This window comes from Schistocerca piceifrons, chromosome X (genome assembly GCF_021461385.2).
Source record: "Schistocerca piceifrons isolate TAMUIC-IGC-003096 chromosome X, iqSchPice1.1, whole genome shotgun sequence".
NCBI classification, from domain to species: domain Eukaryota; kingdom Metazoa; phylum Arthropoda; class Insecta; order Orthoptera; family Acrididae; genus Schistocerca; species Schistocerca piceifrons.
This window is the reverse complement of record NC_060149.1, coordinates 366647924-366662621: the sequence shown is the minus strand read 5'-3', so window position 1 is coordinate 366662621 and position 14698 is coordinate 366647924. Positions and strand designations below refer to the sequence as shown.

General features: G+C 42.3%; 1 protein-coding gene across 1 annotated transcript in view; it reads left to right on the top strand.

The window, feature by feature from the left end:
* LOC124722361 (O-acyltransferase like protein-like) overlaps positions 1-14698 on the top strand; it is a 277205-nt gene that overhangs the window by 174763 nt on the left and 87744 nt on the right. The window contains exons 2-5 of the mRNA XM_047247536.1: positions 2118-2293; positions 5417-5604; positions 9449-9651; positions 9747-9833. Of these exons, the coding sequence (XP_047103492.1) occupies positions 2118-2293; positions 5417-5604; positions 9449-9651; positions 9747-9833 (654 nt within the window). The remainder of the gene's footprint in view (positions 1-2117; positions 2294-5416; positions 5605-9448; positions 9652-9746; positions 9834-14698) is intronic.

The window sequence follows — 14698 nt, the reverse complement described above, 5'->3', positions numbered from 1 at the left end:
AGCTTCAACACCATACAACAGTTCATTACGAGTAGTGACTGGCGTATTGTGACGAGCCAGTTGCTCGGCCACCATTGACCAGACGTTTTCAGTTGGTGAGAGATCTGGAGAATGTGCTGGCCAGGGCAGCAGTCGAACATTTTCTGCATCCAGAAAGGCCCGTACAGGACCTGAAACATGCGGTCGTGCATTATCCTGCTGAAATGTAAGGTTTCGCAGGGATCGAATCAAGGGTAGAGCCACGGGTCGTAACACATCTGAAATGTAACGTCCACTGTTCAGAGTGCCGTCAATGCGAACAAGAGGTGACCGAGACATGTAACCAATGGCACCCTATACCATCACGCCGGGTGATACGCCAGTATGGTGATGACGAATACACGCTTCCAATGTGCGTTTACCGCGATGTCGCCAAACACGGATGCGACCATCATGATGCTGTAAACAGAACCTGGATTCATCCGAAAAAATGACGTTTTGCCATTCGTGCACCCAGGTTCGTCGTAGAGTACACCATTGCAGGCGCTCCTGTCTGTGATGCAGCGTCAAGGGTAACCGCAGCCATTGTCTCCGAGCTGATAGTCCATGCTGCTGCAAACGTCGTCGAACTGTTCGTGCAGATGGTTGTAGTCTTGCTAACGTCCTCACCTGTTCACTCAGGGATCGAGACGTGGCTGCACGATCCGTTACAGCCATGCGGATAAGATGCCTGTCTTCTCGACTGCTAGTGATACGATGCCGTTGCGATCCAGCACGATGTTCCGTGTTACCCTCCTGAACCCACCGATTCCATATTCTACTAACAGTCATTGGATCTCGACCAACGCGAGCAGCAATGTCGCGATACGATAAATCGCAATCGCCATAGGCTACAATCCGACCTTTATCAAAGTCGGAAACGTGACGGTACGCTTTTCTCCTCCCTACACGAGGCATCACAACAACGTTTCACCAGGCAACGCCGGTCAACTGCCGTTTGTGTATGAGAAATCGGTTGGAAATTTTCCTCATGTCAGCACGTTGTAGGTGTCGCCACCGGGGCTGCTCTAAAAAGCTAATCATTTGCATATCACAGCATCTTCTTCCTGTCGATTAAATTTCGCGTCTGTAGCACGTCATCTTCGTGGTGTAGCAATTTCAATGGCCAGTAGTGTATAAGTGGCGATCAAAAAGTTGGTCTGAGGGCGTTGTTGCTGCGTACATGCAACGTAACGACACGCTGATGTGGATACATAAGGAGCGACATGTAGGCTAGGGCTTAGTGTGGGCGACGTAATTAACAAATGTATCCAAAAAGGACTAAACCAATAGACATCCATCGCAGAACGAAGAATGTGTATGGGGCAGGATGTTATCTAAAAGCACCGTTGTGGAAATCGTGCAAGTTCGCGATTCGACACAAGATGTCGGTCGATTTGGGAAGCCAACCTCATCCATTACGTGCCAACTCAAGTGGGAGAAGCTCGTGCACCCATCCTACAGTCCTGAACGCGCCCCATGCGATTATCACGCCTTTGGCCCCTCGAATAACGCCTTGAAGGGTCGGCGATTCCTGTCGGGCGTAGATATGCAGCAGGCAGTTACGGACTTCTTCACGCAGCAGCACGCAGGATTTTACCAAACTGGTATCTTCCATCTTGTGAGTGGGTGGGATGATTGTCTCAATGCTCGCAGTGAGTGATTCTGTCTGATTGGCATATAGATTCTTGACTTTACTGACTTCGAACAAAAACTTTTTGATCGCCCCTTATAACTGACCTGAATATTAAAATGTAAAGTGATTTAAACAGACGAAAACTACTGACCCTGCAGAATGTGTATTATCATTGGAGAATAGGGCTACGAAAACTATTTACGGATTAACCGATCTCATATGAATATCTCATTTCACTTTACTTCAATGTTCACTTAAACTTCCCGCTACGTGTGCCCACGTTATTCTGTCTCATACCTGTAGACAATAACTGTTACAGTATTGAATCAGGTACAGATATCTGTCAGTAAATAATGAAATAGTACTGAACTAAATAAGGAAATCCGCTAGCAAACTAATTGTTGCATCACTAAATATCGTGTACCAAGGGCGCACGTAACTGTAACCGTCATTTATTTTCCAGTGAGCGACGCCAATGGAAGATACAGCTCCGGAATATTCTGGGGCAACGAGTATTGGACTGGTTCCAAAGCCCAGTGTGATCAGCTGAACCTGAACATCACCGGGGAGCTGCCATTTGCACTAGGATTCTCGTCTGTGAGCCTAAATCTCTCTCTGATTGGGCTGCCCGGTCACCACGTAAGTACCAAAACACGCAATAGTCAGCTCCATCGAAATACAAACACGAAAACGGACGGACATTCCTGAAGTACAGTTTCCATTGCGTTATAAAACTAAAGTGACGAATTTCGGTACAATATTTGACGTCTCACCAAACACAGACACACTCTATCAAAGATTTTTCAGAATACAGAAAAAGCTTTTGATTAATGGTAATGAACAGAAGTTTTGTATTTTTCTGTACGCTCAATAGATTAAGCTTTTTAAGCTACCTCGGTAAAGAACCAGTTTACTGTCTAATGACATTCGAGAGCACTCCTCTTATCGAGGAGTATAATGATACAGTGTTTGTTAGGTTTTCTGGGAAACTTTCCATAAGAATAGGGAGAAATGCGCCAGATATAAAAACAGAAAGTGGTGGTACAATAGCTACACAAACACCGGATATTAGGCAGAGACTGCTTAAAACATTCAATGTGTTGGATATCATTGTTTTTTGCTAAGGTAATGCCTGTGCAGGCTGGAATCCGCCAGCATCGGAGCTGCGTAAAGCGTTCTCATTATTTAATTCAATGTCGTATCTAGATTTAGAGAACGCTTTTGATGATGTTTGTTGAAAGTCTGAAGGCAGCAGAAATAAAATACAGGTTATACGGAAGTTGTACAGAAATCAGCCTGCAGTCCTAAGAGTCGAGGGACTTGAAAGGGAATCAGTAGTTTAGAGTGAAGTGAATCAGGGTTGTAACCAATCACCGATGTTATTTAATCAGTACTTTGAGCAAAATGTGATGGAAGCCAAGGAGAAATTTAGGAAAAGAATGAAAGTTGAAGGAGAAGAAATTAAAACTTTGAGATTTGCCAATGACACTGCAATTCTGTGAGACTACAAAGGACTTGTAAAAGCAGCTTAACGGAGTGGATAGTGCCTTGAACAAAAATTATAAGACGAACATCAACAAAAATGAGACAAGGATAATGGAATCTTGTCAAAATGAATCATACGATACTAAGGGAATTAGATTAGGAAATGAGACACTAAGAAAGTCAGTGGATTTTGCTATATAGGCAATATAACTGACGATTGTCGCTCTAAAGAGAATGTTCAGTGAGGTGATAAAGGTCATGGGACACCTCATAGTATAATGTCACGTCTCCTTATGTCAGCCATAGTGCAGCTGCTCGACGTGACATGCACTCAACAAGTCATTGGAAGTCCCTTGTAGAAATACTGAGCCATGCTGCCCCTGTACCAGTCCATAATTGTGGAAGTGTTGCCGGTGCAGAATTTTGTGTACGAATTGACCTGTCGGTTAAGTCCCATAACTGTTCTACAGGATTCATGTCGGGCGATCTGGTTGGCAAAATCACTCGCATGAACTGTCCAGAACAATTGTGGCCTGGTTACATTGACCAGTGTCATCCATCAAAATGGCATCGTTGTATGGGAACCGAAGTCCAAGAATGGATGCAGATAGTCTCCAAGTAGCGGGAGTAGCGGTTGGACCAGAACACCCAGTCCATTCCATGTAAACACAGCCCACACCATTAAGGAGCCACCACCAGCTTGCAGAGTGCCTTGTTGACAACTTGGGTCCATGGCTTCGTGGGGTCTGAGCCATACTCGAACCCTGCCATCAGTTGTTACTAACTGAAAGCGGGACTCATCTGACCAGGTCACGCTTTTCCAGCTGTCTTAAGAGTCCAACCGATATGGTCACGAGCCCAGGAGAGGCGCTGCAGGCGATGACATGCTGTTAGCAAAGGCTCTCGCGTCGGTCGTCTGCGGCCACAGCCCATTAACGCCACATTCCGCCGCACTGTCCCAACTAATACGTTCTTCATACGTGCCACATTGATTTCTGCTGTAATTTCACGCCATGCTGCGTGTCTGTTAGCACTGACAACTCTATGCAAACGCCGCTGGCCTCGGTCGTTAAGCAAAGGCCGTCGACCACTCCGTTGTCCGTGGTGAAACGTAGTGCATGAAATATGGTATTCTCTGCACACTCTTGGCAATGTGGATCTCGGAATATTGAATTCCCTAAGGAGTTCCGAAATGGAATCGTCTGGCTCGAATTACCGTTCCGCGTTTAAAGTCTGTTAATTCCCGTCGTACGGCCATAATTGATCGGAAAAATGGTTCAAATGGCTCTGAGCACTATGGGACTCAAATGCTGTGGTCATAAGTCCCCTAGAACTTAGAACTACTTAAACCTAACTAACCTAAGGACATCACACACATCCATGCCCGAGGCAGGATTCGAACCTGCGACCGTAGCGGTCGTGCGGTTCCAGACTGAAGCGCCTTTAACCGCTCGGCCACTCCGGCCGGCTGCGTCGGAAACCTTTTCAAATGAAACACCTGAGTACAAATGACAGCTCCGCTAATGCACTGCCCTTTTGTACTATGTGCACACGATACTACTGTCATATGTGCATATCGCTCTCCCATGACTTGTCAGCTCAGTATAACATATGGATGGGGAAGTACTAAATCAAACTGGGGAGATAAGAAATTTATAGAGCAACTTGACTAAAAAACGGGATCAATTGTTAGGACACATCTTGAGGCATCAATGAATCGTTACTGTAGTAATGCATTGAAGTGTATGGGGATAAAAACTGAAGAGGGTGACCAAGGTTAGGCTTCAGTAAGCGGGATGAAACGGATATAGGTTGCAGTAGCTATTCAGAGACGAAGAGGCTTTTACATGATAGACTAGCGTGAAGAGGTACACCAAATTAGTTTTCTGAGTGCAGACCACAACAGCAACATTGAAATATGTAGCTGAAACTTGGATAATTTGGCTAATTCGTTCATAGCTTCATGTAGTCACCAGATTTATTTGGTTATGCGATTCTTCACAAAATAATATTTTTTAGGATACATCACTCTTATTTTTATGTTATTAATTTAATATACTTGCAGATGAGGTATGAGACTCATCAACAATATTCTGTTGCTTCCGTTCACGACATACATTCTTGTCTTCTGTTTGCTGTTAATAAACTACTAAAACTGCAATCATGAGGCCGGCATATTTGTCGACATTATAGATATGCTGGATAGTGAAATTTTGTAGAATAAAAACACTTGTTGCTATTTAGTGAATATTTCTAACAATTATAATTTATTTACAGCCACAGCAGGTGCTCATTGGTGTCTGTCTGCCATACAGTTGCAAAAGCGAGGATATTTATAGTGTAATGGAATTCTCTATCAGAGAAAACGATGCTGACGGGACAGAAAGAAGTATACTAGTAACCAAAGTGAAATCTCCTCACAACTTGTACAACATGCTGGAAGACTCAACTTTCTGGGTTCTTTTGTAAGTACAACAGTATTATCAGTTGTGCCAATGGTAGATATGATAATAACCATTTAATTCCAGAGTAGAAGAATAATACGGGGGCTGGACAAAAATATGAAGACATCGCGAGAAATTCATGCCTGAACATAAATGCAGATGCTAGCCAAACCTGCAGGTTTCGCTGTTGTATTTGACCACGAACAGCACCTCAATACGTTGCCATTGTCAGTCGTGATCAGAACAGTGTTCTGTGTAGTTTTGAGTGCATTCTGGTGGAGCTAAATGAATTCGAAAGTGGGTAAATTGTTGGTGCTTGTGTAGTGGGTGCTTCCGTAAACAAGGGAGCCGAAGTTTTTGGTGTTAAAGAGACACCGTATCGGAGATATATACCCCACACAGGGAAAGCGAAAAAGCATCACCCGCTAAGTCACAACGCGGACGAAAGTGTGTGCTCAGTGAAAGGCGGTAATTGAATAGAATTGTAACTACGAGTAAAAATAAGAGGAATACAACTGCAAAAGTCACTACAGACTTTCTCAGCACCAAAACAACACGTAAGGAGCTCAACGAACAGGGACTTAGAAGGTAAGTTGTAATTCCAAAATCACTCATCAGTGATGCAAATACCCGTAACAGAAAAATGTGGCGCCGAAGCCATAAAACCTGGGCTATGGAGCAGTGGGAGAACGTCATTTCGTCGACTGAGTCTTGTTGCACACTGTTTCCAACTTCTGGCCGAGTTTACGTCCCTAGAGTGAAACATGGCGGGGGCTAGATGATGATTTGGGCAGCCTTTTCGTGGTATTCCATGGGCCGCACGGTTACTCTGCCAGGTCACATTCCTGCCAAGGATTATGTGACCATTTTGGTTGATCAGGCCCATCTTATGGTTAAATGTTTGTTCCCCAGTGGGTATGCCGTGTTCCAAGACGACAGAACACATGTTCACACAGCTCTCTCCGTCTCTGACTGGTTTTGTGGGCACGAGGATGAATTGTTGTATCTCCCTTAGCCATCAGAGTCACCAGATCACAATTTTATTCAGCCTTTGAGGTCTACGTCCGAGAGAAGGGTGCCTGATCGCTGTCCACCTCCATTATCGTTATCTGAACTTGCCACTATCGTGCAGGAAAAATTGTATAGGCCTAAGATTCCCTTGAAAACCATACAGAACTCGTGTTTATCCTTTCGAGACGACTGGAAGCTGTTCTGAATGCAAACGGTTTTCCTACACCGTATTAGGTATAACAATGTGTTCTGTTTGTAGTGTTTCTATATTTTTGTCCATCCTCTGTAGATAGCAAGCTGATCCGAACAGCAGGTGGCTGGTAAATCAGATTTGTCCTCAATATGCAGACCTCCTTAAATTTACTGTGTAAAGGAATTTACATAACGAGAGATAGCGGAATAGAAACTCCAGAAACTATACATTATCTCCACAATTTTATGTTGAGAACTATAACACTGCTCTTATTATTTACAAATCTCAAGCTTAGATACACAGGATACTCTAAAAGAGAGAACCTGTCTTTGTTCATTTGCACGTAAGCTTAATTATTCAAAAACTAGCCAGCTGTCAGCTTCAGTGCAAACGGTGCTACAGAGGATAAATTTATATGTAGATTCCCGTTGTGAAATAATCCTGTTCACCAATTCAGTTAGAGAAAGAGGAAGGCTATACCGTCATAACGTATTAAGACGAAATAAAATACAGAAATTAGCCTTCGCTTTAGAAAAGCGAGCAACTTGAAGATGGCCCTTGGTAACCGAGATCGCTCTCACGCAGAACACTGTGGTGGAAGCTTGCCGCTTCGTATCCTAGCACAATGATATTTCCATCACCAACAAATGGGCATCAAATTAAGAAAGGAGTGCCGCGCACAGTTCCTGGTCAAACAGTCTGTACGTTTATATCATAAGTTAACTCGCAAGTATGTCCGTTATGTCGTGTAGTGTGAGGGCGTGGGGCACCGTCAATATCGCTCGGTCTGTCTGATAGGAATATCAAGCACAGCGGCCTTTTCGTTCTCTTGAGAGAGAAATAGGTACTTCCTGCCTTTCATTTCGTGTAACACCCACAACTACACAAAATTTTCATCTACTCGATATACAGGGTGTTTACGTAAGAGCGTGCAAAAATTGAACAGGACATAGAGGATGCTCCACTGAACAATCTGAGGTAGGAAACCTGGGGCCGGAAAGGCAACTTAAGGGAATATGGAAGTAAACTTGTCTACCGCCTTCTCCAGCAATACGTTATTTACAACTAATTTGTGTACAAGCTTACACGTACTGTACTATTTACTTCCATGTACATTCTTTACCTCCTGCAAGGAAACAAGGAGGACGAGCCTGATTACCAGGAAATCATGATGCAGGTTCTTTTACTTTACTTGTCCATAAGGTGGCTCTGTTGTACCGTATTTACAATGACCCATGATAGAACGTGCTATGAATCAACGACAGACCCATGCATTACTCAGTGCTTTTCAGAGACATACTGTACGATACGATGGAGCAGTATCGGTACAGTTTCGCAGAACTCACTGACATGCACCTTGTGTATGGGGAAGTACGTTGCAATGCTCTCGCTGCTGAAAGACTGTAAAAGGAAAGATTTCCCAACAGGCATCATCCGGCATTGTAGGCGACAAGCTCATTGGGCCATATCTTCTACCTGGCCATCTGAATGGCCACCTGTACTAGGGATTCGTGCAAAGAGTTCTACCTGAGTTGTTGGAGAACGTATTCTTTGCTGTGCGTGAGTGGATGTGGATACAACATGACGATGCACAGGCTCGCTCCAGTGTGGATGTCCGCAACTATCTCAGTGCTGTATTTCCTGGTCGCTATATTGTAAGGGGAAGTCCTATTCCATGGCCTGCGAGCTCACCTGACCTGAATCCCCTTGACTATTTCCTACGGCGATATCTAAAGTCGCTTGTGTATGAGACCCCAGTGGATACGGAGGTGGAATTAGTTGCCAGAATTGTAGCCGCCTGTGATGTGATTCGAAACACACCAGGGATATTTGTCAGGGTGCGTCAGAATCTTGTTCGCCCTTGTCATGCTTGCATTGAAGTTGATGGCCTTTAGTTTTAGCACATTTTGTAAGATAATGTACAAATGGTACGTTCATTGTGTCAGTGATATTATTTGCAAATAATTGTGACTAATGTAAATAAAAAAGTACACGGTAATGTGATTTTATTCCTATTGTCTCCTCAAGCTGGCTTCTCCGACCCCAGGTTCCCTACTTCAAATTGTTCACTGGCGCGTCCTCTATGTCCTATTCAATTTATGTACGCTATTACGGAAACATTCTGTAGATTCACTCTTCAGACACTGTACTGAGATTGAAAAGCAACTCAGTTTCTTATTGTTGTCCATACTGATACACAGATCCCTATTCATTATTACTTTAATACACAGTGTTGAGTTTTGTTATTTATAGAACAAAGCACATAATATGTATAGTCATTCACGTGGTTTAGTTTATGACGTTCTTCTGTTTTATGCTGTTGATCACGTTGTTTGTTAACCTTTGTTCGGAAAGACTGCTTATAACTCACAGGCATTTTCTAAACCTTAGAAAAACCAGCAAAAGTCGTCTACAAAATATCGCGAATCGAACGACAACCCTAGTAAGACGTGGCCGCAAGAGACTCGATAATTTCTCAGAAGTGTGTTCTTCAGAGCACGTGTGTGTGTGTGTGTGTGTGTGTGTGTGTGTGTGTCAGAGTGAGAAAGTTGCTGGGGACAAGAAGAGAGAGAATATATGTGGGGCACATGTGTCTCACAATATCATTTATTTTTCTTAGTGTACATACAAGCTACTTAGTTGCTTTCTGCTTCTTTTCAGTTCAGTATCATCTGTGATGGTGATATTTCTGGCAATAGGGACAGGATATGACTACTACTGGAGTAACATGAAGCAAAAGAGTCAGCTACCGGTGCTGAAAAATGATTACAAATATGAAATTACGACAATTTCAAACGGTAAAACACCGAATGGGAAGCTTCCAGATAAAAGGAAAAGTTGTCAACCGAATGTGAATAACAATGGTAATCTTAAATTCTTACATTTATTTTAAATATATTTTGAATGAAGTACACCATTGTGCAGAGTTAAAAAAAAACAGCATGTGTTGATGTTTCAGATATATGCCGCTGTAACAGGAACGTAAGTCCTGCGGCTGAGGGAGCTGACATTCCGGTAACTGAAACAAAACCGCGACAGCGATTAGGTATGTAAGGGCACTTTGTGTTTATGTGTGCACAAGTGTCTACAAATTACATAGTATTATTAATACGGCGACATACTAAGTTTCCACCGTAATGAAGCAAATACATCATGCAAGGTTGCATTTCACTTTCAAGTTTCAATAAATTTGCATGTTTTCGTGTATTTGCTAACGTCCTTGCCGTAGTGGTAGTGCGGCTCTCGTCGTCTGCTGAGTGCTGTTGGCAAGCGAGGTGATGCCAACAGAGAAGCTGCTTGATTGAAAAGTAGCGACACCGTCATGAAAACTGACATACGGCCCGGAGAGCGGTGTGCTGATCACATGCCCCTCCGTATCCGCATCCGGTGACGCCTTAGGGCTGAGGTTAACGCGGCGGTCGGTCGGTGCCATTGGGCCTTCAAGATCTGTTCGGACGGCGTTTGTTTTTGTTTTTGTGTAATTGTTTTCCTGTAGAGTATTAAACATATTTCCCAAAATAAATCATTTTCGTCAATAACAGAAATGTAGGTTTACTCTGATTCGTCAAATCCCTTGTCACATTAACGTCATTAAAATGCTAGTACGGTCGACTGAGACGGCACTGAGAGGATCACTCGGGATTTTCTGTGGCTTCCTGGTTTAGTGTTGAATATTTCAGTTCCAATAAGTCGTGCTAGTTACGACTTGCTCAGCCTACTGGGTAGGACGCAATTTCTCCGCTAGTTTTCTATCTACCTCAGTTGTCAATGCATGACTAAAACTAAATTAGTGTTCGAAACATTTGCAGCAGGTGTTTGGCGACTTCCTTAGCAATAACTGGCCATTGTAATGGTTTGATATAAGAGCTGAAAGTCGGTCGAGATGTCAGATAACGGCCACTACTGGGAAAAACAAGATTCATATCCCCACTCAGCCTATCAACAAATTAAATACACTCTCGGGATTGGATCGGCAGAGGTTTTTTATCTCGAGCATGAATCTTCGGATTTGAGAGATCTGTAGTCAGTGGATACCGTTCCTTCTAGGCAAACAGCTTATTGAATTCTGCAAACAAATGCCACAAAAAATCTGTTCTGAGCAACCCAAACCAGTGCACTGCCCAGGTGCAGCGCTCCATTAGGGAAGAAAAGTTATGATCTTCAAAAGAATTACGATTAAAATAATTTCAAAATTTCGGAATGATCCTGATAAGACAGGGTTATGAGGTGAAGTGGACGTTCTAATCCCAGGTCAGGATTTTGGGCAGGTCAATCCATTTCAGGAATGTTAATATCCACAAATCATCGCCTCACAGAAGCTCTTTATGACTTCCGAGCAATAACAGAACCACACCCTAACCACGAAAAACGCGCCATACCGTAACGCCTCTGTACTTCACTACTGTTGGCACTACCCATGACGGCTGACAACTTTCTCCCGCCATTTGCCAAACCCAAACCCTCTCATTGATTGGCACAGCTTATCACTCCAAACCACTCGTTTCCAGTCATCCCCTGTCCAGTGGCGTTGTTCTTTGCACCAACTGACGTGTCACTTAGCACTGACTATAGACACATGCGGCTTACAAGCAGCTGCTCGACATTGTACCCTATCCTTTTCAACTCCCTGTGTGCGGTCATTGTGCTGGCTGGACTGCTGGGTCCACTTGGGTACTTGCGAGTGGTTCCTTTCACTGATTTCATGGGATTTTTTTATAACAACGCTCCATAATGCTCGACGGTTCCTGTCCGTCTGTGCATGAGGTCTGCCTGGTCTTGGCTTAGCTATGTTTGTTCCTCTGCATTTCCACTTCACAACTGCATCACCAACAGTTGACTTGGGCAGCTTTAGATGGGTTGAAGTTTTCCTGATGTATTTGTTACTTGGGTGACATCCAATGACTAATTGATGTTCGAAGTCACTGAGCTGTTCCGAGAGACAATTGTACTGTTACTGCTTCTCTGCTGACAGCACAAAACACTGCGCCTTCTTTTATACTGGCAGGTCTGACTCTCATGACGTATAGTGGTCAGTTCCACATTTACAAATTAATAATATAAGTGTAGACCAGATGTGGCCTGAATTCAAAAAAAATAGTATTGGTAGCAATTGAGAGATTTATACCAAATAAATTAGCAAACGACGGAGCTGTTCCTCCTTGGTACACAAAACGGGTCAGAACACTGTTGCAAAAACAACGAAACAAACATGCTACAATTAAACAGACGCAAAATCCCCAAGATTGGCGATCTTTTACAGAAGTTCGAAATTTAGCGCGGACTTCAATGCGAGATGCTTATAGCAGTTTCCACAACGAAACTTTATCTCGAAACCTGGCAGAAAATCCAAGGAGATTCTGGTCGTATGTGAAATATGCCAGCGGCAAGACACAGTCAATGCCTTCCTGCGCAATAGCACTGTCTATTGAAGACAGTGCTTCCAAAGCAGTTACTAAACACCGCCTTCCGAAATGCCTTCACAAAAGAAGACGAAGTAAATATTCCAGAATTCGAATCAAGAACAGCTGCCAACTGAGTAACGTAAAAGTATATATCGTCGGAATAATGAAGCAAGTTAAATCACTTGAAAAAAGAAGTCTTCTGGTCCAGACTGTATATCAATTACGCTCCTTTCAGTGTATGCTGATGCACTAGCTCCATGCTTAACAATCATATACATCCGTTCGCTCGACGAAAGATCCGTACCCAAAGAGTGCAAAGTTGCACAGGTCATACCAATATTCAAGAAAGGAAATAGGGGTAATCCACTTAATTACAGGCCCATATGATGCAGCAGGATTCTGGAACATATATTGTGTTCGAACATTATGCATTACGTCGAAAAAAAGGGCTATTCACACAGGCAACATCGGTTTAGAAAACATCGTTCTTGTGAAACACAACTACTGGTAGCTCTTTTTTCGCATAAAGTGTTCTCAAGGGATTTCAGTTCGATTCCGTATTTCTGGATTCCCGGAAGGCTTTTGACACTGTACCACACAAGCGTGCTTATGGAACATCGTCTCAGTTATGTGGCTAGATTTGTGGCATTCTGTCAGAGAGGTCGCAGTTTGTAGTAATTGACGGAATGTCATCGAGTAAAACAGAAGTGATTTTTGGCGTTCCCCAAGGTAGTGTTATAGGCCCTTTGTTGTTCCTTATCTATATAAACGATTTGGGAGACAATCTGCGGAGGCGTCTGAGGTTGTTTGCAGATGACGCTGTCGTTTATCCACTAATAAAGCCATCAGAATATCAAAAAAAATTGCAAAACGATTTAGAATTACAATCTGAATGGTGCGAAAACTGCAGTTGACCCTAATTAACGAAATGTGTGAGGTCATCCACATGAGTGCTAAAAGGAATTCGTTAAACTTCGGTTACACAACAAACCAGTCAAGTCTAAAGGTCGTAAATTCAACGAAATACCTAGGAATTACAATTATGAACAACTTAAATTGTAAGCAACACATAGAAAATGTTGTGGGGAAGGCTAACCAAAGACTGTGTTTTATTGGCAGGACACTTAGAAAATGTAGCTAACAGATCTACGAACGAGACTGCTTACACTACGCTTGTCCATCCTCTTTTAGAATACTGCTCACGGTGTGAGATCCTTTCCAGATAGGACTGATGGAGTACATCGAAAAAGTTCAAAGAAGGGCAGCACGTTTTGTGTTATCGTGTAATATGGGAGAGAGTGTCACTGAAATGATACAGGATTTGGGCTGGACATCATTAAAAGAAAGGTGTTTTTCATTGCGACAGAATCTACTCAAGAAATTCCAATCACCAACTTTCTCCTCCAAATGGGAAAGTATTTTGTTGACACCAACCTACATAGGGAGAAACGATCACCACGATAAAGGTAGATATACTTACAATTAGAGTTCAGAAAATACACTCTAGTTGTAAATATGTAGGTATAAAACTATTTAATATATTACCTTCAGAGATACATCATCTCTTATTAAATGTCTTTAAAAATAAAACACACAAGCATCTGATGAAAAGACAGTTTACAGGCTTTCATACAGTAAAATATATGTGTAGTTCCTTATTAACAATGTGCAGTTCCATGTTTACCAGACTGTGTAGTTTACCAGTGAAACTTTATATATGAATTTGCTATTTATAGTTTACCTTTACAATCTATGTACTGCTAGTTTTATACAATAAGTAAGCACATTTATCTGACATGTCAGTTCCCACTGTGAAAATTTTTTTAAGTTACCCATCATGACATCAATTGCATGTGAATGCTTAAATTTCGATGAGTAAATAAATTAATGTGTTTCTGATAAGAATTTTAGTTTTTCAAAAGATTAAATTTTTAAAACTGCTTAAAGAAGAATTTTAGTTACAGAAATAATGCAAATTTTCTCTTTAAGGAAAAAAATTCCCATTTATTTTCAATATGGATTGCTGAAGAATGTTTTGATGAGAATGTAAGGAGAAAATATAGTTTACAAGGGGAAGACGGAGGCCAGAAAAAGTATTTCTGGAGATGTTTCACTGACATGCATGTCACTGGAATTCAATAATTTTATCCCCACTGATTTCATTTACTTCATTTCATTGACATATCCTTATGTTAGAGTGAGCCAAATTTCTCCACCAAGTTTGTTCTCTCAGCTGTGTTACTTCCTCTTACACAAAGGGAGAAGCTCTGCTTGTAGTGTTAAGAAGCAATAAGTGGGGCACATCAATAATGTTGAAAATTTCAGTTGATCCTCAAGTGGTCCTTGAATGACCCCTATAGCTGACCCTGATAAACAGGAGATTCAGGTTCGTATCTGGACTGGCAAAAATTTTGATTGCCGTAACATATTAAAACATATATATTCAGGTTGCAAAGAACTATGTACGCAAAATTTTAGAGTGTTTAGCTGAGATAAACAGAAACACTTT